General features: G+C 46.5%; 1 protein-coding gene across 5 annotated transcripts in view; it reads left to right on the forward strand.

Moving 5' to 3' along the window:
• The first annotated feature begins 6,446 nt into the window (after window positions 1-6,446).
• LOC115096351 overlaps window positions 6,447-21,723 on the forward strand; it is a 95,917-nt gene continuing 80,640 nt past the window's right edge. For 3 of the 5 annotated variants that reach the window (XM_029610813.1, XM_029610814.1, XM_029610817.1), the window contains exon 1: window positions 6,447-7,137. In XM_029610813.1, the coding sequence (XP_029466673.1) occupies window positions 6,953-7,137 (185 nt within the window). In that variant the 5' untranslated portion in view covers window positions 6,447-6,952. The remainder of the gene's footprint in view (window positions 7,138-21,723) is intronic. The other 2 variants (XM_029610815.1, XM_029610816.1) reach the window with 1 other exon arrangement.

A 21,723-nucleotide genomic window follows, 5' to 3' on the forward strand; every position in this document is an offset into this window, starting at 1 on the left:
GTTCTGGAGAGTGCCTTCACAGTGCCTCATGATGACACGATTTCTGCGCCCACGGTGGAGGGGGTTTCTCTCTGAGACTCGCCGCTGAAACCAGGCTCACCCCTCTTACCCGTTTCCATTGGGGTTTCTTCTGGGCGTCCTATAGAAGATCTTTCGGCGTCTGGAGCATCGGGATTTGGACTGGGCTCGGGTCCCGAGTTAGGTTTTTCCCCCACCTCTTCTATCCCGGGAAGCTGTGAATATCGACAGTGGTGAGTTTATACCTTCTCGTCCTGAGGCGGTGACACTTGAAGCCCCGTGGGATTTAATTGTTGGCTTTGGGTCTTCTCTTAAGCTGCTCAATTTCAAGATGGACCAATTTTCTCTTAATTTCCAACAAAATGTGACTGATTTGCAAACCCAGGTTAATTCGGCGATTTCCAAAGTTTCTAAAGTTGAAAATTCCCTGAAGAATGTCCAGGAATTTAATGTAGCCACTGTGAAGGATTGTTTGGCCCTCTCTAGATGTCTTGAACTTTTGGAAAATAATGTTAGACATCTTAATTTGTGTTTCCTTAATTTTCCTAAAGTTGTCGGGGAGATTCCTTTTTCAACTTTGTAGAGGTTTTTTCAGGAAGCTGGGTTTTTCCTCTGATAATATGCCTTCTGTCAGTACTTGTTATTTCCTTCCCAAAAAGACAACCTCTGGACCTGGGGTTAACGTTTGCTTTCCAAGTGATTTGTCTAATTTTCTAGAAAGTACCTCTTTGGAAGTTATAGGTCATGCTACTTTATTAGTCTCCTTTATATCATCTTTTAATCTAAATAATATAATGCAAAGTTATTTTCAAAGATTTCCTGTCTCATTTCTAGCACAGTCTGTCAGAATGTTTCCTGATTTAGCTTCTGTGACTCAAATAAGGCGAAAGGGTTTTTTATCTTTTCATCAGGAAGTTACCTCTTTAGGTTTTTCCTTTGTTCTTCGTTTTCCATGTAAATGTGTTATTAAAAAAAGGGACGAATGTTTTATTTTTTTCCTTCCTGAGCAACTTAAATCTTTTATTGAGTCCCATAGCGTAGACCACTTACTTCTTCCCCAGTGCTTCATTCTTCCTGAGCTATGTGTCCTTTATGCTGGCTTAGACTATGTTAATGCCTTTTCCTTAATAATGGTTTTCCTAATTTGCTCCCATATGTATTTCTTTTCTCTCAATATTTTTCTGCTTGGTGTGGATATGTTATTGTTTCTCGATGATATATTTCCTTTATTTGTTTTCTATTGACTGAGATCCACATATTTCTGTCACAAAAATTTATCTTTTTTGTAAATTTGAAATTTAATGTAGATAAGTCAGGAAAGTGAATAATATAATAAAATAAATACCTGGATTCCTATGGGGCTTGGGAGGTCCCCTGTTTCTTGGTGATACCCGTTTTTTGGGGGCGGCCACTGGCAATATAAAATATAAAGTGAAAAGGGACGTGTTTGAATGGCTGAACACCGTGTTTTAGTGCTGAAATTAAGAGGTACCGCAATGGGGTCTCCGGCAGCATGTTTGTCGCATTTTGAGGTTGGGAGGGGCTGTGAGAGGAGCGAGCCGGCGACGGCTGAGGTGCCAATCTTTTGTTGAAGCGGCGAGAGTGTGCTTTCAGTGTGTAGGGTGATTTAAACAGCATGTGTACTGCTGGTAAATGGCTGCCAGGATGCAGTGGGTGGATGGCTTTTGCCGCGTTTAAGTGGAGAGAGGGACATCAGGACCGGAGCAGGCGGCTGTTTTTGAGTGCTGTGGCTGCTTCGGATTCCCAATGCCTCCTGGTATGGTCCCGACGTCTTCTGGTGGTGCCGCAAGAGAGTGCGGATTCCCACTGGCTCAGGAGAGTTTGAGTAGATAGATAAAGATAAAAAAGTTGGCGAAAGGAGGGTGTGCTGGGGAGAGGCAGGGCGGCCAGTGAGTGTTGGCACAGTGTCTTGGTCTTTCTGTGTTGGAGTTTTGCCATTGTGGTTGTAGTAAATAAATAAAAAAAATAAACTTACACTTGGTGGTTGATTTCCTGCCATATGGGGATTAGGACCCTAATTGATGACATCATCAGTGACATCAGGAATTGCTATTGTAATGCCTGTAAGCTCTTTATGGTTAAAAATAAAAGTTTTTAGGGCAATTACAAATTCTAAAACCTAGCATTTTAAATATTCATGCGTTGAAGAAGTTCACATAAAATTTTTAAAGAGATACACATTTATTTTCGTACTGGTTGAGGAAGTGGGTCAAAAGTGCCTATTAAACTTTAACAATTCAAAGTTTTGTTAGTGGTGGTCAGGAAAAGGATTGTTTAGAATATGATTTATGTGAAAATGAGATCTTAAAAGGTCTATTTAAAAAGTTATATTTAAAAGTAGTTCTGGAGTCCAGATTAAAATACAAATTCTTGAGAAAAATTGGGTCTGTATGGATAAACAGCTAAGAAATGATCATGAAAAGCTTTTGTCTGCTTTTAAAATTGCTTTAAAGCATTTTTAGTTCAAATGTTGAACTGAGGGATTTTTCCATGGCATTTTGGATGCGTGGATACTATAGTGATGTTGTGAATAATGAGAGGGTGAGTTTGATGTGTTTATCTTGTGTTTTGGGAGAGATAAACATTTATCTGGAGACTATAGATTTTAATTGTATTTATAAATTTAATCTCTATTACTTGGGGAGGTTGGGTTCCATTAATTCAAATCTTGGAATTGCTGTAGCAGAGGAGATGGTTGCTATGGAGTTTCCTAGACAACAGAATTTTATTGAAAATTCTTAAAGTGAAAAGGCAAAGTAATGTTACCATTCTTAAGTGTTACCAGAGTAAATTCTATCTTGATTTCATAATAGAATAGTATATCTATAGCTCGCTGAGATATATAATACTTGGATCTAAAGTATATAATTCATTTCATATGTCATAATATGATACATACATCCTTAGTGTATAGTAGATTAGGTTACCTGTTGCAGGTGTTCTCCCAGGAGAGCAGGATGTTAGTCCTCACAGAAGGGGTTCCTTGTCAATTTCCCAAAATCCCAGCTGACGCCATCCTGGTGGCCCAGTTTCATCGGGGCGGATCTGGACACCACGGTGGCCAAGGCGTTCCTTCCCAGCAGCAGACGGCTTCAGCCCACCTGCTCCTGAAGTTGCTGGGTCACATGGCGTCGTCGGTACACATCACCCCAATGGCCCGTCTAGCCATAAGGATTACACAGTGGACTCTGCAGTCTCAATGACATCAAGCCTCTCAAGAACTCTCCACATTGGTCCGGAAAACCGAACCACTTCAGCTCTCCCTCTCCTGGTGGGCGCAGGAATCCAACCTGAGAAGGGGCTTCCTTTTCAGCCCCTGGCTGCTCATGCTTCCAACCTAGGCTGAGGAGCTCATGTCAGAGTCCATTGCATAACCCTCATGGCCAGGTGGGCCATTGGGGTGACATTTATTTATTTATTTATTTATTGGTTTTTATATACCGCCGTTCATCCTAGGATATCGCGTCGGTTTACAGGAAACAAAACAAAACGTCAGAGCGTTGGACATAGAACAGGTAGCAATAATTATGAACTAGTATAAGAATAACTAAGAGAAGAAGTAACGTTGTACATATAACAAGTTAATAAAAATTATGAACTAATACATAAATAACTAACAGTGAGAATAACTAAGTAATTTAAATGGCAAAAACTTAGAATAGAGGGAAAGAGAAGAGGGGGGGAGGAAGGAAGGGGGAGAGGGGGGGAGGAAGAGAGGATTGGACGTGGTGGGGTATTTAAAGATGTTGCATCATGGAGAAGGCAAAACGTGAGTGACATGTACCGACGACACCATGTGACCCAGCAACTTCAGGAGCAGGTGGGCTGAGGCTATCTGCCGGCGACGAATGGAATTGGGATTGTGACGGGGGAAGAACCGGTGGCAGACAGGGCACTGGGGGACCCACTGGTACAGTCTGTGTCAGTAAGGCACCGAGCAGCATGTCCAGCCTTTCCAGCAGAGGCGCCAACATGGAGGGTGCTGGTCCAGTGCCGGTATGGGGGCCGGCGTCAGTGGCTGCTGGAGACCCTGGAGGGAATTTAGCACTGCCTGTTGAACCACGCAGTCCAACCACTCTCTAAATGCGGGTGCGGTGAACACCAACCCGGAAGGAGGAGGCAGGCTGGGCATCACCGGAGCGTCCACGGGAGTCCGTGGGGGCTCGGTACCCAACACCAAAATTGGTGGGGAATGCCTTGGGCTCCAGGGCTTGAAGGAGGATAGGGCCTCCTCTCCTTGGGGCCTCTTCGGAGGGGGTTTGGCTAAGGCCAATGTCCCTCTGGTGTCGGTGCCGAAGCCAGATGGTTAAGATTGTCGGTGCCGGTGGCGATGCTTCCCATGGTGCTCGGCCCGGTCCTTCTCCAGCACTGAGGAAGACAATCCAGAAGCCTTCAAATGTCCCGATGACAGTGAGGGGCAATCTCCTGCCCCTTGATCATTGCAGCGGGGCACCGAATGTGAAGGTCCTGAGTCAGACCGATCCTCGCAACTCGACGTACCCAGTACCGGAGTCGATGGAGCCGATTGCTTGGAACCAAACAAGTGCTCCATCTTGTCCAGGCGGGGGCACCGGCCTTTGGGGGTCATCTGAGCACAGATGGGACACCAATGGACATTGTGGGAAGGCCCCAGACACAAGACACAAATGTTGTGTGGGTCCGTGATGGACATAGTCCGCGGACACTCGGGGCACTTCCTAAAACCGGTCGCCTTTGCAAAAAGGCGGTGCGCGGTTGATGGCCAGTAGCCACCGGGAGGCAGATGCTCGGGAACCGACCGCAACAACATGAAAAGGCACCTACTGAACACTGGAGGAATCAATTTGCGATTGGGGACCCCGAGGTGGGGGAAAAAATGACTAATTTCTTCCTTGAAGGGAAAATAAGTAAAAGCTCCACAAACTGCGAAGCAACAGCACCGCGGAAAAAAAGGAGACTGAAGGGGGATGCTGTGTGGCTCCGGGGTTAGTGGCATGCTGGGCATGCTCAGTGTGACAGGTGATGATGTCACCCTGCTGTGAGGACTACCATCCTGCTTGTCCTGGGAGAATGAATGATTTGTGACTGGTATATGATAATTGATTGACAATTATCAAGAGCAATTCTTATTGTCACCTGAAACAAATTGTTTTTACTTGGAATATTGGAATATTGTTATTGCTAAACTATATCTAAATTCTTTTATCTTTTGGGTATTTTGGAAATAATAAACTGCATATTAACTATAGATTTGTCTTAGACAATCCCTTATTTTTTCCCTTCATGCAGACAGCTGGTATAAGAATTGTTATAATAATTTGTTTAAAAGGGGGAAACTGATCTTAATTGCTTGGCTACTGTTACTTGTCACTGTGTGAAACTAACAATTCTGTGCCGGGTGCTCTACATTAATAAATAAAGAGTTAAAAACAAAAAAGGACCATCATACCACCCTGTGGTATCTGAACTGACAAGTTCTATAATTATACCACCCTAGGGTCACCTTTAATCTTCGGACCCAAATGTCCAAAAGTGAAGTGTGGAAATATCATCAAAAAACTAGTATTATTTTTAGAATGTTTTTTAGCAATTTCTATCATACCTTAATTCATACTTAACTTGATTTGAACAGGCAGAAATATGTGCTCCCATTGGGTAATCTGACGAAGTAAATATTCTGTGCTCCCATCACATAATCCAAAGAGGGGAGCATCTTGTTCTATGCTTCCTTCAAATAAATTAGCTGAAGCTAATTTATTTGAAGCTCCATGTGCAGTAGAAAAGGAAGAGATTGCCCTTCATTAGAGAGAGAAAAAAATTGTATTAACTAATAAAATAACTAAAATAGGGGGGAAAAAAAGGTGCTAGTAACTGGCACAGGGCATGGGGTGCACAGGGCAGATAAGAAACCAGTCCTGGTTGACTGCAGCTTCATGGCCTGCAGGTGGCACAGCCGTGCCATCTCTCGGAGCCTTTCCCTCATGTTGCAGAAACAAACTAGTGTGCTTGAGTGCCAGTCCATGGAAGCACTTACGTCTGCAGATATGAAGAAACCCTGCTTTTCAAAAGGAATCCTCAAGAAGTGCGTCCCCTTTTAAACTCTGACAACCCACCCCAAATGCTACTACATTTCTGTGAAAGAAAAACGAATGCAGCCCAGCTATTCCCTCTTTATCTGTTTGATCCCTTCTCTTGTGCCCGGTGAGCGACTTGTTTACCTTGGCTTGTGGCACAATCCGGCTTTCAATATGAAATAACAAACTGAGAACAGTTACTAATTATACTGAGTTAATCCTGTCCTCCCCCCCCCCCCCCCACTCTGAGAACCTTTGGCCTGATTGGAAGGAACAAAGACATTAATCTTTTACAATAATAATACAAGGGACAGCCCCTTGGGAACAACTGGCGTCAGATGAAATACACACAGACAAACATCCAAGCAGAGTCTAGGGGAACGAAGCGCAAAAACTCCAGATCTGGATAAGTCGATTTATAGGGACACCAGAGAAGGGGGCTCAGTGCCGCAGATGGTTTATTCCCTGTGGTCCAGTTCTGCTATTTGGAAAGCCGGAGCCTCCAGCTTGGGACGTCAGAGGCAGGCTTTTGCAGGCGATGCTGCATCGTGTCCCTTCCTCGGGATCTTGTGGATGGAAAGTGGGCTGGGACGGATGGGTGGGTGAGATCCACTGATTGCTGCTGACCACCCAGACCCCAAACACATTTTTGCAGGGATTACCCCGGTCCCTCCTGGACACTTTTTCGGCTCTGGAAGGGGTGTCGTCCATTCATTGCCCCACTTATTCCACAAAACTGAAGATCAGAAGGTGATTGCCCCCAAACTTGACTTTGTCTCTTACCTCCAGTCTTGCCTCGTGACAATGACTCCAGGGCTCGACCGTGCCGCTAGAGCCGGGGGCAGGCGGTGAGTCTGGGGATGCTGTCGAGCCCCCTGTCTCTGCTGCTCTCCCCGGACCCCTGTCAGGTCCTGCAGGCCGTGGACAGCCTGGTGACTGCCCTGGAACAGGACCGGGAGCAGCTGCTGCGGGACCTGCTGGGGTCGGCCGAGCGGAGCCAATACCTGAGTGCACTCTGTGGCTTCCTCACAGCTCCCGATATCAGGTGAGAAACAGCAGGCAATGAGTTGGGGGCTGGTCTCCAAAATGCCAAAGAACTGAGAAAGCAGCCACCTAGAAATGGCCAGCTGAGCCCCAGTTTTTCTTTTACTGTATCTCTCCCTCCCACACCATTCTTTTTGCCTTATTTTTCTATGTCTATGCACTGCTGACCTTGCTGAGTCTTCCAAGTTCTCCTTCCCCCTATTCTTTCTGGCATGTGCTGCTCGAGATCACTCATCTTCCTTTTGGTACTGCCCATTCCTAACACAGATGTAAATAACTGCCTTGTTTTTTAACTTGATTGTACCTTTAAGATCTTATTCCTAGCTCTTCTTCCTTGTGTTTTAGTATTTTCAACATTGTAGGTAGGTTTGGAATAATGAGCCAACATCTGCCTATGTTAGTGTGGTAAATATAAAATTTGTTTAAAAAATCAGTAAAGTACCAGTCAGCTGATACTCTTATAGGATGGAGTGTTTATAAAGGCAAGTTCTGGAGGTTACAAAACTCACCGTTACTCCCTAGGTGCTATGGTGCCTGCTTTTTCTGACTATAGACTCCCTGCTAAGTCTTTTTCTCAAGGGTCCATTTCCCTTGTAAGTTTTGGAAGTCTATGGCCAGATTTTGAAAGCATTTCAGTATTTATAAAAGTCAAAATAATCCAAATTTCAAGGTATAAAGGATACCTTTCACCTTCTTATTTTCAAAGATCTTTGAATATAAAAAAATCCAGAACCTCTGAACTTTGGTTAAGGAGCCCGTGAGAGCCCGAGCCGCTGGGACTTAGGAGAATCCTTTGGGCCAGCAAGTACCTGATACCTGGGGTGATGGAAGAAGCCAAAGTTGGAGTCCAAGAGCAAAGCCGGGTCAGAAGCCAGGAGTCAGAGATCCAAACCAAAGCCAGGGACGAAGGCAGAAGACGGAGTCGTGGGATGGAGCCGGGTCAGAAGCCAGAGGTCAGAAGACAATACCAAGCCAGGAACGGAAGTTGAAGGCAAAGTCGTGGGATGGAGCTGGGTCAGAAGCCAGAAGTCAGATGTCAATACCAAAACCAAGAGCAGAAGCTGAAGATAAGTCAGGAGACAAAGCCAGGTCGGAATCCAGAAGACAGAAGAAGCAATCCAGGGACTACAGCAGCAACTAGACACTCAGACAACTGAGGAACCTCGTTGCAAGGCCCCGTCCTGTTGGAGCTGCAGGGTTTAAATACCCTGCAGCGTCTGACGTCATCTGGGGCGTCCCCTCTTGTCTTCCTGCGCTGGCCCCTTTAAGAATCCAGCTCCTGGGCGTGCGCGCGCCTAGGGGGCGGGGCCAAGCGCGTTGGGCCGGCGGCGTCTCCCTTGCACAGGGAGAGCCGCGGCAGGCCGCGAATCAGGCCTACGTGGCCTAGGAGGCATCCGTGTGGGCCAGACCAGCCCGGAGGTCAGAGGAGGGACCGGGGCACGGCCCGGTCCCGTAACAGTACACCCCCTCCTATGCCCCCTTCCCAAGGGTTCGAGCTTGGCAGGATGAGCCTTCCCAAATAAGAAGCATCCCCTAATTTAGGTCACCATACCAAGTCCTACCTTCAGGTCTCTGCAAATGGACTACAATCTTTGAGTTCTAAAAATTCGTCTTATTTTATTATTTATATTTTCCTCTGCAACTGGACTACAATATCTAAGTTCAAAAATTCAAAAACTCATTTTATCTTATTTACATCTGGCATGGTTAATATGTCACTATATCCAAGTTAAATAGTTAAATTATACAGATTATATTACACAATTTTATTAATTACAATGTTAATCTATAATATTTATTATCATTATGTTTTATTGTCATCCAGTTATATTGTTACATATGTGCCACTGTTCTATGTAAAGCCCCTTATCTTGTTGGGCAGTTTATTGTTATATGTAAACCGGAGTGATTTGTAGTCTCTATAAGAACCTCGGTATATAAAAAATTAAAAATAAATAAATAAATAAAAGTGAAACTGACGGAGGAGGGACTTGTCCAGGATATGAGAAGAAGGCTCCCAGGAATTCTCCTCCAGGCCGTACCCCTCCCAGAAGAGGAGGTACTCCCACCGGCGACGGTGGAACCAAACGTCCAGGACATCCTTTACTGTATAGGTGACATCAGCATCAGCTTCAGCGGGGGTAGGTTCCACAGGTGTGGCATGGAATGTGGAGAGCACCACCGGCTTAAGCAGAGACACATGGAACACGTTGTGGATCCTCAGGGTGAACGGCAGCCGTAGCCGATAGGAGACTGCCCCTACCAGCTCCACCATCGTGAATGGGCCAATGTACCTGGGGGCCAGACGCATAGAGGGAGTCTGCAGGTGAATGTTCCTGGTACTCAACCAAACTCTCTGCCCTGGAAGGAAGGTCGGAGCAGGCCGCCATGATCTATCTGCATATTTCTTGGCCTTGGCCGCCGCTAAACGGAGTTTCTCCTGGGTGGAAGTCCAGAGGGTGCGCAACTATCACGCTGTAAGCTGAACCGCTGCATATTTCTTGGCCTTGGCCGCCTCTAAATGGAGTTTCTCCTGGGTGGAAGTCCAGAGGGTGCGCAGCTGTCGCGCTGTAAGCTGAACCGCAGGCGAGTGTACTGTCAGCGGCAATGGCAATGGAGGTCTAGGGCTCTTTCTATAGACCAGCTGAAAAGGGGACAGGTTAGTTGCGGAGTGTTTGTGGTGGTTATACGAAAACTCCGCCCAAGGTAATAAAGTGACCCAGTCATTTTGCAGATCTCCGACGAAGGCCCGGAGGAAGGCCTTCAGAGTTCGGTTGGTCCGTTCGGCCTGGCCATTGGCCTGAGGGTGGAAGATGGTTGTCAGGTCCAGCCGCACCCTGAACCTCCTGCAGAGGGACCTCCAATACTTCGCCGTAAACTGGGGACCACGGTCTGAAGTGATGTGCGAAGGGAGTCCATGTAGTCGGAAGACGTGCTGTGTGAAGAGATTAGCCAACTCCGGCGCTGAAGGTAGTTTGGCGAGAGGCACAAAGTGGGCCATTTTCGAGAAACGGTCGTGACCCAGATCACGGTCTTCCCATCAGAAACAGGCAAATGCACAATAAAATCTGTGGACAGGCGAGTCCAGGGTTCAGTGGGAATGGGTAGTGACCGCAGGAGCCCCCAGTGGCATCCGTGTAGAGGTTTCTGCCGGACACAGGTAGGACAGGACTGGACATAGTGTCGTATGTCTTTCTTGACTTGCGGCCACCAATAGAACTCTGTCAGAAGTTCTAGGGTCCTGGCAGTTCCTGGATGCCTGGCGGTCAGGGAATTGTGAGCCCACGCTAAGACTTTCCTGCAGGAACGAGAGGGCACCACAGTCTTACCCGCGGGAGCCACCTCTGATGCGGCCAGCATGACTTTGGCTGGGTCCAAAATGTACTGAGGTGGGTTGGTAGTGTCTTCAGTCTCCATTGTATGGGAGAGAGCATCTGCCCGGACGTTCTTGGATGCTGGTCGGTAACGGAAAAATTGAAACGGCTGAAGAAGCGCGACCAGCGCGCCTGCCGTAGATTAAGATGCTGGGCATGGCACAGGTATTCCAGGTTCTTGTGGTCGGTGTAGACGACTATCAGATGTTGGGCCCCCTCCAAACATTGGCGTCATTCTTCGAAAGCTAGTTTGATGGCCAGCAGCTCCTTATCACCGATGCCGTAGTTCCTCTCTGCGGGTGTGAACTTACATGAGTAGTAGGAACACGGCAGGGATTTGCCTCCGGTGGACAGTTGGCTTAGCACAGCCCTGACGGCTATGTCAGAGGCATCGACCTCTACGATGAACTGGCATTGAGGGTCTGGGTGGCGAAGGCAGGTGTCCTGGAGGAATGCGTTCTTTAACTCCTGAAAGGCCCGCGTGGCCGTGGCCGGCCAGTTCTTGGCATCGGCCCCCTTCCTGGTGAGGGCCGTCAGTGGAACCACCATCTGGGAATAATGGGGAATGAATTGCCGATAAAAATTGGCAAAGCTGAGGAACTGCTGGAGTGCCTTAACTCCCACCGGTTGAGGCCAATCCTTGATGGCAGCAACCTTGTCCGGGTCCATGCGGAAACCTGTAGAGGATACGATATACCCCAAGAAGCATAGTGATTCTTGCTCGAATTGGCATTTCTCAAGTTTCGCGTAGAGTCGATTCTCTCGCAATTTCTGCGGTACTTGGCGGACATCGTGACGCCAAGTACTGGAATATATTAGCACTTCGTCAAGGTAGACAATTACGGAAGTATGTAACTTATCACTCAGGACCTCCTTCATGAGGTTCTGAAAGACTGCCGGGGCATTGCAGAGGCCGAAGGGCATGACCAGGTATTTGTAGTGGCCATCCCTTGTGTTAAAGGCGGTCTTCCATTCATCTGCAGGATGGATGTGCACTAGGTTGTACGCCCCACGAAGATCCAGCTTGGTAAATACCTTGGCTCCCTGCAGGTGGTCGAGGAGTTCAGGAATCAAGGGTAACAGATACTGATCCCACCGAGTGATGCTGTTCAAGCCCCTGTAATCTATGCAGAGTCGGAGGGACCCATCCTTCTTCGCTACGAAGAAGAACCCGGCTCCAGCCGGGGACTTGGAGGGCCGAATGAATTCTTGGTCCAGGTTCTCCCGGATATAGGCAAACATGGCTTGTGTCTCCGGAAGGGACAACAGGTATACCCGTCCTCGGGGTGGTGTGGTTACCCAGAAGCAAATTGATTGCACAGTTGAAGGGGCGATGCTTCAGGAGGATTTCGTCCTTCTCTTTGGAAAATACATCGAGGAAGTCTTGGTAGTGCGAAGGCAGGGCCAGGAAAGCTGTCAGGAGAGGTATCGGTGGCCGAGGAACCGCAGCCAGACAGGAGTCGAAGCAGGATGGTCCCCAGGATGCCACCTGGAGGGAATCCCACGAGATTACAGGTGAGTGCTTCCGAAGCCAAGTTAGCCCCAGGATGACCGGATGCATGGACTTCTCTAGGATGAGGAAGGAGATCTCCTCCTGATGCAGATGCCAGTGCGTAACATGAGGGGCTTGGTGCAGGTAGCGATGGTGCCTGGAAGGAGTCTACCCTGAATAGAAGACACATGGAGAGGGGGTCGTTAGGGTTGGACCCCAATCTGGAGTTGCTGAACTAAGTCCTTAAGTATGAAGTTCCCCCCCGGCTCCAGAGTCTATCAGAGCTTGCGTATCAAACTCCCCATCGGGGAGGAGTAAGGTCACCGGTACGATGCACGGGAGTCAGAGGTGGTGTGACCTAGGGTTAGCTCCCCGACTGTCCCTAAGTCCGAGCGTTTCCTGGACGCTCGCTACAGCGGGCAAGGAAATGGCCCTTGCCACCGCAGTACAGGCATAGGCCCAGAGACCGACGTCTCCTTCTTTTTTCTTGGGAGATGGGCCCCTGACCCACCTGCATGGGTTCAGGGTCTTGGGCCCCCGGAGAGGCAGACGGAGAACTCCCACTTCGGGACGGAGTGGTTCCAAAGGTCCCAGGCCTAGGAGCCGACCTCTTCTCCCGGAAGCGGCGTTGAATGCGGCGGTGCACGTGGCCTGCTAGATCAATGAGATCGTTCAAGTCGTCTGGGAGGTCTCTGGCCGCCAATTCATCCTGGTGCTAAGCTCTTTGCTCCAGAAACTCACTGCTTGGTTTATGCACTGCTTCTATAAGCGTTCTTAAAACACAAACATAAAATGAATGAAAGAGAGAAAGAAGAATATATTTCTAACAAAGCACACAAGAGGGATTGTGCCCAGCCATTGGAAACCTCTGTACCCTATAATAGCAGAGCAGGCAGTAAAGCCAAGGATCCTGTTGCCATGGGGAAGCCTGAAAACATCTGTATAGACAGTCAGTTCTCTCCCTTTTCTTTTTGATCCTTCTGTACGATACTCATGTGTCAGCATCCCCTGCATTAAGAGTTCAGACATGTAGTAGACAAATGCGTCTACAAAACCCTCGTCCTTCCATGATTGGCTGTGGCTCCTGCATTCTCTTGCTCTTTATCTCACTGGATAGTCTCCTTTGAAATGGTTCAGGAGGATGCAACAAATACTATATAACTTAATTGGGGCATATTCTTTTTAGGCTATGTAAAAACGTGACAGTAAGAGCAACTTCCTTAAAGTTGTGATATCAGAACACAGTAAATGCCACAAGTTTGGATTGGGTAAACACTGCGGTTCCTCTTTAGGAAAGCACTTCTTTTCAATGGAATAATTAATTCATTTGTCCTAATGGTTTGGACAACAAATGTCCTGAAAGGGATCCCTGTTTTGGCTGTGAACCCAGCTGTTGCTGCAAAAATTAGCACAGAACTGTACACTAGGGATGTGAATCGTTTTTTGACGATTTAAAATATCATCCGATATATTTTAAATCGTCAAAAATCGTTAGAGCCGCAATACAATAACAATTCCCCCGATTTATCGTCAAAAAATCGTAAATCGGGGGAAGGGGGAGGGCGAAAAAACCGGCACACAAAAAAAACCCTAAAACCCACCCCGACCCTTTAAAATAAATCCCCCACCCTCCCGAACCCCCCCCCCAAAATGCCTTAAATTACCTGGGGTCCAGAGGAAGGGTCCCGGTGTGATCTTTTACTCTCGGACCTCCGGTGCTTGTAGAAATGGCGCCGGCGCTACCTTTGGTTTTTCCATACGGAAAAACAATTTGCGGTAGGAGATCGCTCCCGGACCCCCGCTGGACCCCCAGGGACTTTTGGCCAGCTTGGGGGGGCCTCCTGACCCCCACAAGACTTGCCAAAAGTCCAGCGGGGGTCCGGAACGACCTCCTGCAGTCGAATCGTGTTGTCTACGGCCGGCGCCATTTTGCGCAAAATGGCGGCGCAAAATGGCGCCGGCCATAGACAACACAATTCGACTGCAGGAGGTCGTTCCGGACCCCCGCTGGACTTTTGGCAAGTCTTGTGGGGGTCAGGAGGCCCCCCCAAGCTGGCCAAAAGTCCTTGGGGGTCCAGCGGGGGTCCGGGAGCGATCTCCTGCCGCGAATCGTTTTTCCGTACGGAAAAACCAAAGGTAGCACCGGCGCCATTTCTACAAGCACCGGAGGTCCGAGAGTGGAAGATCACAGCGGGACCCTTCCTCTGGACCCCAGGTAATTTAAGGCATTTTGGGGGGGTTCGGGAGGGTGGGGGATTTATTTTAAAGGGTCGGGGTGGGTTTTAGGGATGTTTGTGTGCCGGTTTTCGATTTTCACGATTTTCACTATTTTTAAAAAACCCAAACGGCAACGATCCGATTCCCTCCCCCTCCCAGCCGAAATCAATCATTAAGACGATCGATCACACGATTCACATCTCTACTGTACACTTGAGGCCCAATGACAACCAACTAAAAAGACATTTATGATGTGCCATACCCCTTTAGTACTGTGTCCCAAGCTTGGCCATTTTAGAAAAAAATATATAGGGAAAGAGGAAGGAAGCTGTGACACCGTAGGCTATCATTCAAATATTTTGCCCATCTGGTACTATCCAACCTTGCTGTAATAGTTCTGCTGCCATGATGAAAATATTTAGGTAATGAACATGAAATATGATGCCCTCCTCGCCTAGCTATGTACAACAACCTTTGGACTTTGATCAATGAATAGATATTGTCTAGCTCTCCCTTCTGGGGGCTATGTGAGCCCTCTCTCTATAGGAACCAGCCCCTTGTTCCACTTGTATTAGGAATGCTTCACCCTCTTTCTCATCTTAGTAACAAAATTCAATTTTGCAGATCAATTTTAAGCAAAAGAAAGTTGTTTTTTTTAATAATTTTTTATTTTATAAATTTTCAATATGCATTACAGGGAATAACATTCTTGTCATATGTAATATTATGAAAACATATATAAAGGTAATAAAGCAAAAGAAAGTTTAACACATTTTGTGTTCATATTCCTGCATTCAATGAACAGACTTTTGAATGAAGTAGTGTGATGGCCACATTAGTCATCAACTTGAATAAGTAGATATAAAGGCTCTTGGTGAGACTTTTTTACTGGACTAACAATATATTTCTGACTAGCTTCAAGAACTCTGCATCCTTCATAAGATCAAAGTAAAATGAGTTAAGGATGATAAGAACCTAAGAACATAAGATATGACATACTCGGTCAGACCAAGGTCCATCGAGCCCAGCATTCTGTCTCTGACAGTGACCAGTCTGGGTCACAAGTACCCGTCAGACCCCCAATAGTTGATCTGTTTCTTATATTTCACTCTCAGGGATCTTCAGTTAATTGTAGGATGGATTACAGCATCAGTATTTATTTCTAATACTGTAAACAAAAGGAAAGTGAAAGGCAGGATGTTGAAGGCAGGAATGTGTTTTAACAGGGTTGAGAACAGATTCAGAAAAAGTTCAGGTTTTGAAAAACAGAGCTGTTCAATGCCTCTGTGATTGATTATTACATTTTTCTTACCCTTTTAATGTAAAAAATTAGCAAAGCTAAGAAGGATTTTCTGTAAACAGGAGCATATGAGGTGTGAGCAGGCAAAGGCCTGAGATCCTCTGCCTGACTGAGTCAAGCTTTGTTTTAGTTACCATGGTGGCAGTGGCTCTGCTCCTGAAGGGTTGAGACGCCCTAAGGCAGTGCCAATCTGAGCCTCAGAGGCAGAGTATTAAAGGTTAACACTTCTGCTCTTAGTCTTGTAACCGTCTCTTTTTAGTCAGTAAGGAGGTCCAGACAACTGATCCGTAAAGATAGACTTTTATTGCCAGCAAGATGCAGCTAAGACAAAGGCTCAGTACAACTGCATGCCCCTCCCCTCCAGGAGCAGACTCTTATGCACTTTACAGTTCTTATCTTTTACACATGCGTTCTAAGCATTGCTGAGCAAGCATATTCCGGCTGAAGGGGCTACTGACCCCCCTCCCTAGACACCCTGGAACTTTCGTGAACTTCTCCCATGTTCTGCAGGAGAGGCTGCTGGGACTTGCAGTTCTGGAAAGGAATTCGCGAGTCTGCAGTAATACAGCCCATCACATAATACATCCATTGTTCTAATCTAGGTTACAGCAGTGAAAGCTTATCAGAGAATAAGAACAGCGAAGCCAAAAAAATGAAAATGTGCAATGTGCTGACAGAGAGTTTCTCAATGTCCTAATTACAGCTGTATTGCAGACTGTAAGTAAACCCGTCATGAAGCAGGGAATTCTGGTACATGAAGTCCTTTGTCAGGTAGAAGCGTTCAGACCCCTTCATTCCCCCCTTTGATACTTATCATTCTTTATGAAAAGTATCACACCATCACAACACAACTGTGGAGCTGAAAGAAACAGAAACAAGAAAAATTAGCAATTTGAGTTCTCAGGGGGCCCTAATTTCCCAAACAGTCCGATGGTTTCTTCACGGGTTTGAGACGGATGGGCCCTAATGGCTCCACCCCCCTTTTTAGCCCGAACTTGTCATGTATGGGAAGATGGCCCAGGATAAAACATGAGGATGGTTAAACAGGTTCTATAGGCTCAGAGGAATACATGTACAGTGACAGGAGCTGCGTGGCTGTTTTGCGTTCAGCAATGTCCTTCATCACCTGACGAAGGCGGTTTGAGCAAGAAAGGAATAATTCAGGGTCCTAAAAGACAAAACAGAATTAAACTGGCTGGGATAACAAACAAGCTCTTAAATCCACCGATCATGGAAAACCAACCACGGAATCCATTGGTCCAGTCCCAAGCACTATTCCACTGCTGGACAGGGATGTGTGCCATCTTGACCATGCGATCAGTGATGTCTTGGATAACCTTGTTTTGGTCATCTACCTGTAAACAACAATTGGAGAGGTTAAATGTTCCACAAACCCTCCTTCCTGGGCCAGAGGGTAATCTAAAACCAATCTATTCTGGTACACTGCAGTCATAATTTTGGTATTTTGTTTTGCCCAGAGTTTAAGAGTGAAAGCAGTCGTTGGTGATGAGCTCCAGGACTGCCTGAAGCCTGATTGTTCAGTTGTTTTCCCTCTATAATGCTCCATGCACTTGAATTGTAAGGAAGGCATATTTAGAGTCTGTATAGATATTTACAGTTTGTCCTTCTGCCAACTGCAGAGCTCGAGTAAGGGCAATTAGTTCAGCTTTTTGTGCAGACGTTCCTGGGGGAAGAGGTTGAGCCTCAATGATTTCATCTTCGGATACAACAGCATATCCAGCAGAACGTATCTCATGAATGATTTGGCTGCTCCCATCAGTGAATAAAGTCCAAGCTCCTTGCCAGGAGTGATCCCTCAGGTCTGGTCTACTGGAATGTATTGTAGTCATGACTTCTTCACAATCATGGGCAACTGGTTCAGGTGCCGGCATAAGAGTGGCCGGGTTCAAGTTTTTGCTGTCTTGTATTTGAATTTCAGGTGTTTCACACAGTAAGGCTTAATACTTGACGAGACGTGAATTAATCATCCATTTTGGTCCATGAGTCTCTAGTAATCCTTGAATAGTATGAGGAGTTGTTACTTGTAAAGTCTGTCCAAATGGTAGCTTAACAGCTTCGGGTATCAGTAAGCATGCAGCAGCAATGCTTTGAAGGCAACCAGGCCATCCTTTTGCAACATTGTCCATTCCTTTTGAGAGATATGCAACAGGTCGCTCCCATGAGCCTAGAGTTTGAGTCAATACCCCAATGGCCATTCCTTTCTTTTCATCGACGAATAGATGGAATGGTTTCATTACATCTGGCAATCCTAAAGCAGGTGGTTCAATTAAGGCTTCTTTTAATTGACGTAAGCTTGCTAGCTCGTGTCCTTCCCATTGAAAAGTTTGAGACTCTGATTCCTTACCCCGCAACTTGTCGTACAGGGGTTGGGCCATAACTGCATAGTTAGCAATCCACAGTCTACAGTATCCTGCAGCTCCAAGGAACGCTCGGAGTTCCTTCTTACAAGTGGGTACAGGTTGACCTCGTATTGAACTGGTGCGAGAAATTCCCAGACAACGGGTTCCTCCACGTATTTGGAAGCCTAAATATTCTACTTCCAACTCACAGATTTGCGCTTTCTTTTTACTTGCACGATATCCTTTTGAGTACAACGTCTTTAGCAGCTGAAGAGTGGATACTTCACATTCGAGGTATGTCTCTCGAAACACCAGAAGATCATCCACGTATTGTATTACTGGCCCATACATGACTTGGTACATCTTCAAGTCTTTTGCCAGTTGCTCACCGAACAGCGTAGGTGAGTGCCTAAACCCTTGAGGCAAACGAGTCCATGTGTACTGCTGCTTTATTCCAGTAGGTGCATTTTCCCATGTGAAAGCGAAAATCTTTTGACATTCCTCCGCCACCGGGACGGAGAAGAAGGCATCTTTGAGATCAATGACACTGTACCACTTTGATGCAGGAGAGACTTGAGCCAAGATTGAATATGGATTTGGCACGAGGGCTACTAGATCTTCTACTTGACTATTCACTTTCCGTAGGTCTTGTACTGGTCGATAATCATCAGATCCAGGTTTCTTTACGGGCAACAAAGGGGTGTTCCAAGCAGATCGGATTCGTCGGAGAATGCCCAAATCATACAGTCTCTGCAGAAGTATCTGGATTCCTTGCCTGGCCATATATGGAATGGGGTATTGAGGTTGATTAATCACCTGTGCATTCTGGTTCATCTCTATCCATATGGGGGTAGCGTCGATAGCTATTCCTCCCGGGTTCTGTTCGAACCATACTTGGGGTACACTATCCATCAGTTGTCTTCGTTTTTGTTGAGGGGGGTGTTGTTTTCATATCGATGTTCGATGGTTCGTTCGACTATGGGAAGATGTAGTCTCCATTCTTCTTGGAGGGGACAGATGAGTATCACTGGATGGTCCCCGAAGGAGGCTTTAACTTCCCCTGTTGGTTGAAATCTCAATGTGGTCTGAGGCTTACACAGCAGGTTCCATCCGATAAGGGATACCATGGTCCCGCCTACTTGTATACTTCATTCTTTCTGCAGAGGGGCAGTGAGTACCTGACCTGAGGCACCCATTATAGAAACAGTCTCTTTCGTCGGGGGGGCCGATTGGTGCAGTCATGACAGATCGTTGGCCTCTGAGTCCAACAGGCCCCTGATTTTTGTTGTGTTACCTCGTGGATCTCCACCAGAGGGTCAGTGGGGATTCTTCCCTCCCGGTCTCTTCAGGCTGTATGCTCCTTGTCGCCTCCCCCGCCATCTGCCAGTGGGGGTTGTCCGATCTCCTTCCTCCTCGGCCCCTTTGTGTCGGTGCAGGTCCATTTTTGTCGTTAGTATTCACTGCAGGGCTCCCGTATTTCTTTTGCCATTCTTCACAGTCTCTCTTCCAATGGCCTTCATTTTTGCAGTACGCACACTGATTCTTTCCCAAAGGGGGGGTCTTGTTCCCCCTCCTCTTCGCGGTCTGCCATTGTCTTGGCTCCTTCCCGTCCGCGTGTCCTCGAGAGCGGCGGCTAACAGTCACTTTCTCCTTCATGTCTCTACTTGCTTCTCTCTTTTCTCTTCCACTTCTCTATTTCCACATACCTGGTCTGCTATAGCTTTTAACTGGCTGAGGCTCATGCCCTCAAAGCCTTCGGCCTTCTGCAGCTTCTTTTGGATGTCGGGTCTCTATTATTAAGTTCCTGGTTGCAGGGACGGGCCCTTTTCTTCTCTTCCTGATCCCTGTTCCCATACATCTCAAAATACGATGAAAAGATCACAGTCCATCTGGAAATTGAATAGGTGACCTGCACCTGGAGGCAAATCAGTTCTGACGAGGCTGAGAAGCTGCAAAACATTGCTTCCTTCATACTTGTAAGTTTGGCATTGGGTTAATTCAATAAAGTCAACCTGGATCTGCAGGCAAGGATCCAGGGGGGGCGCTTTAGGTGTGCAGGAGTGATGATCAAACCCTTGGAAGCCTTGTATCAATTACATTGCAAACACTAAGAACATATGGTAATAGCCAGAGCCCAGCCCCCACCAGTGGTAAAAGAACATAATTGCAATATATATATATATATGTGTGTGTGTGTGGGCCACTACCACTGAATCAAAATTTTTAATATTAAGTCTTTGTTTTCTGTGTTTTTGTTTTGTTTTTTTTTAACAAACGGCATCCTGTAATTCCCACAGTCAGAACTGCAGCTGTCTTATCTTGCCGCTTGCTATGCCCTGCATATTTAACAAAGCTTTAACAAAGGTCCCATTCTTAATCATTTCTCCTCTAATTTCCCAGAGACAGCTTCAAAATAAACTGCGTCAGAAAAAGGGAGTTCATACTTTATCATGCGTTCCAATGTAACTTTTAAATAACAGATAATATATAGGAGACAAGTAAGAACAATAATTAACATGGTATTAGAGAATAATTGACTAACTTGTGGATGTATCGAGAGAAGGATAAGCATAGGGAGGACACTGGGATAGAAGATATGAGAAAACTAAAAACTTCTGATTAACAACGCCAGCATTGAAACGCACAGCCATATTGAATGCACTACGCACTGGCTCAACGTCTTTTTTTTTTTTTTTTTTTCCTCTGGCTCGATTCCCTCCTCTCTCCTGTAATTATCTCTGCCGTTAACCCTTAACTGCCATCAAGTTCTAAACTTCAACACCAGTAAATGCATTCTCCAGTAATCAAATCAGTATTTTAACTTAACACTGTACATTAATTTGTTGTATAGTAGTCTTGTGCAGCATCTGTAAACCAAAATCTCTTCTTATTAGGGTTTAAAACAATTAAAAAATCCCTGGTACATGTGCTTGCAATTCACAGATAGCAGTTACATACATTACAATCCTTAATTAATAATGGGGACTTCCAGTTCCCCATTTTGTGCGCCTGAGCCACCATTACGAGGGCGGCTCCCTCCACTAACTTCTTTGCCCATGACGGAGGATTCTCAATGACTGCAATCCAAGCAGTTATGTACGGTATATCTTCAGGGCAACCCGGATTCCCTTCTCGTATAACTATATTCTGGACCCTTGTGGCCGTTTGGAAATCGAAAGTTCCTACCGGAGGCCAATTTACACACAAACTGGGCCACCTATGGGTGCATCGTTGAATCATTCCGGGTTTTGTACATTTTCGTCTATCAAACACTTCACTATAGTGCACCGTCATGGCTTTTAGCAGAGTTGAATAGCCCCCTCCCATTAGGATAGAATTCACAGACAAAGGAGGGAAGGGAAGACGGATAGGTAAGGGGTCCGTATCCGTCAGACACAAAAGGGTCACAATCGCCCCGACTAGGACGCGGTCAGCCCGGCCTAGAACTGCGAGGCCATTCATTCTCTTTCACACAACAAGAAACCTATTCCCACTATCGTATGCTTCACTTATAATTTTTCCTTATCATGCGCGTGGTCTTCGGAACGTAATTCCTACTAACACACTGCGTGGGGTGTGATCAAGGCCCCCTCGGTCCGCCGGGGATGGACCGGTTATTTTTCTTATCTATTCTTCACTTATTCCCTTGTTTCCATGATACTCGCCTGCAGGGGTCTTCCGATCGTCATGAAAGCCTTCTTCCCGGATCACCAGCCCAAAGGTCTCAGAGGATCTCCGTGGAATGACCCCCTCAGATACCTGATCACTGAACTCAGCGGTGGCCACTCACCAGGCAAGTCTGGGGGATCACTCCGCCACAAAATCCCCTGGACCAACTGGGGGG

The sequence above is a fragment of the Rhinatrema bivittatum genome, chromosome 8, assembly GCF_901001135.1.
Source record: "Rhinatrema bivittatum chromosome 8, aRhiBiv1.1, whole genome shotgun sequence".
NCBI lineage: Eukaryota > Metazoa > Chordata > Amphibia > Gymnophiona > Rhinatrematidae > Rhinatrema > Rhinatrema bivittatum.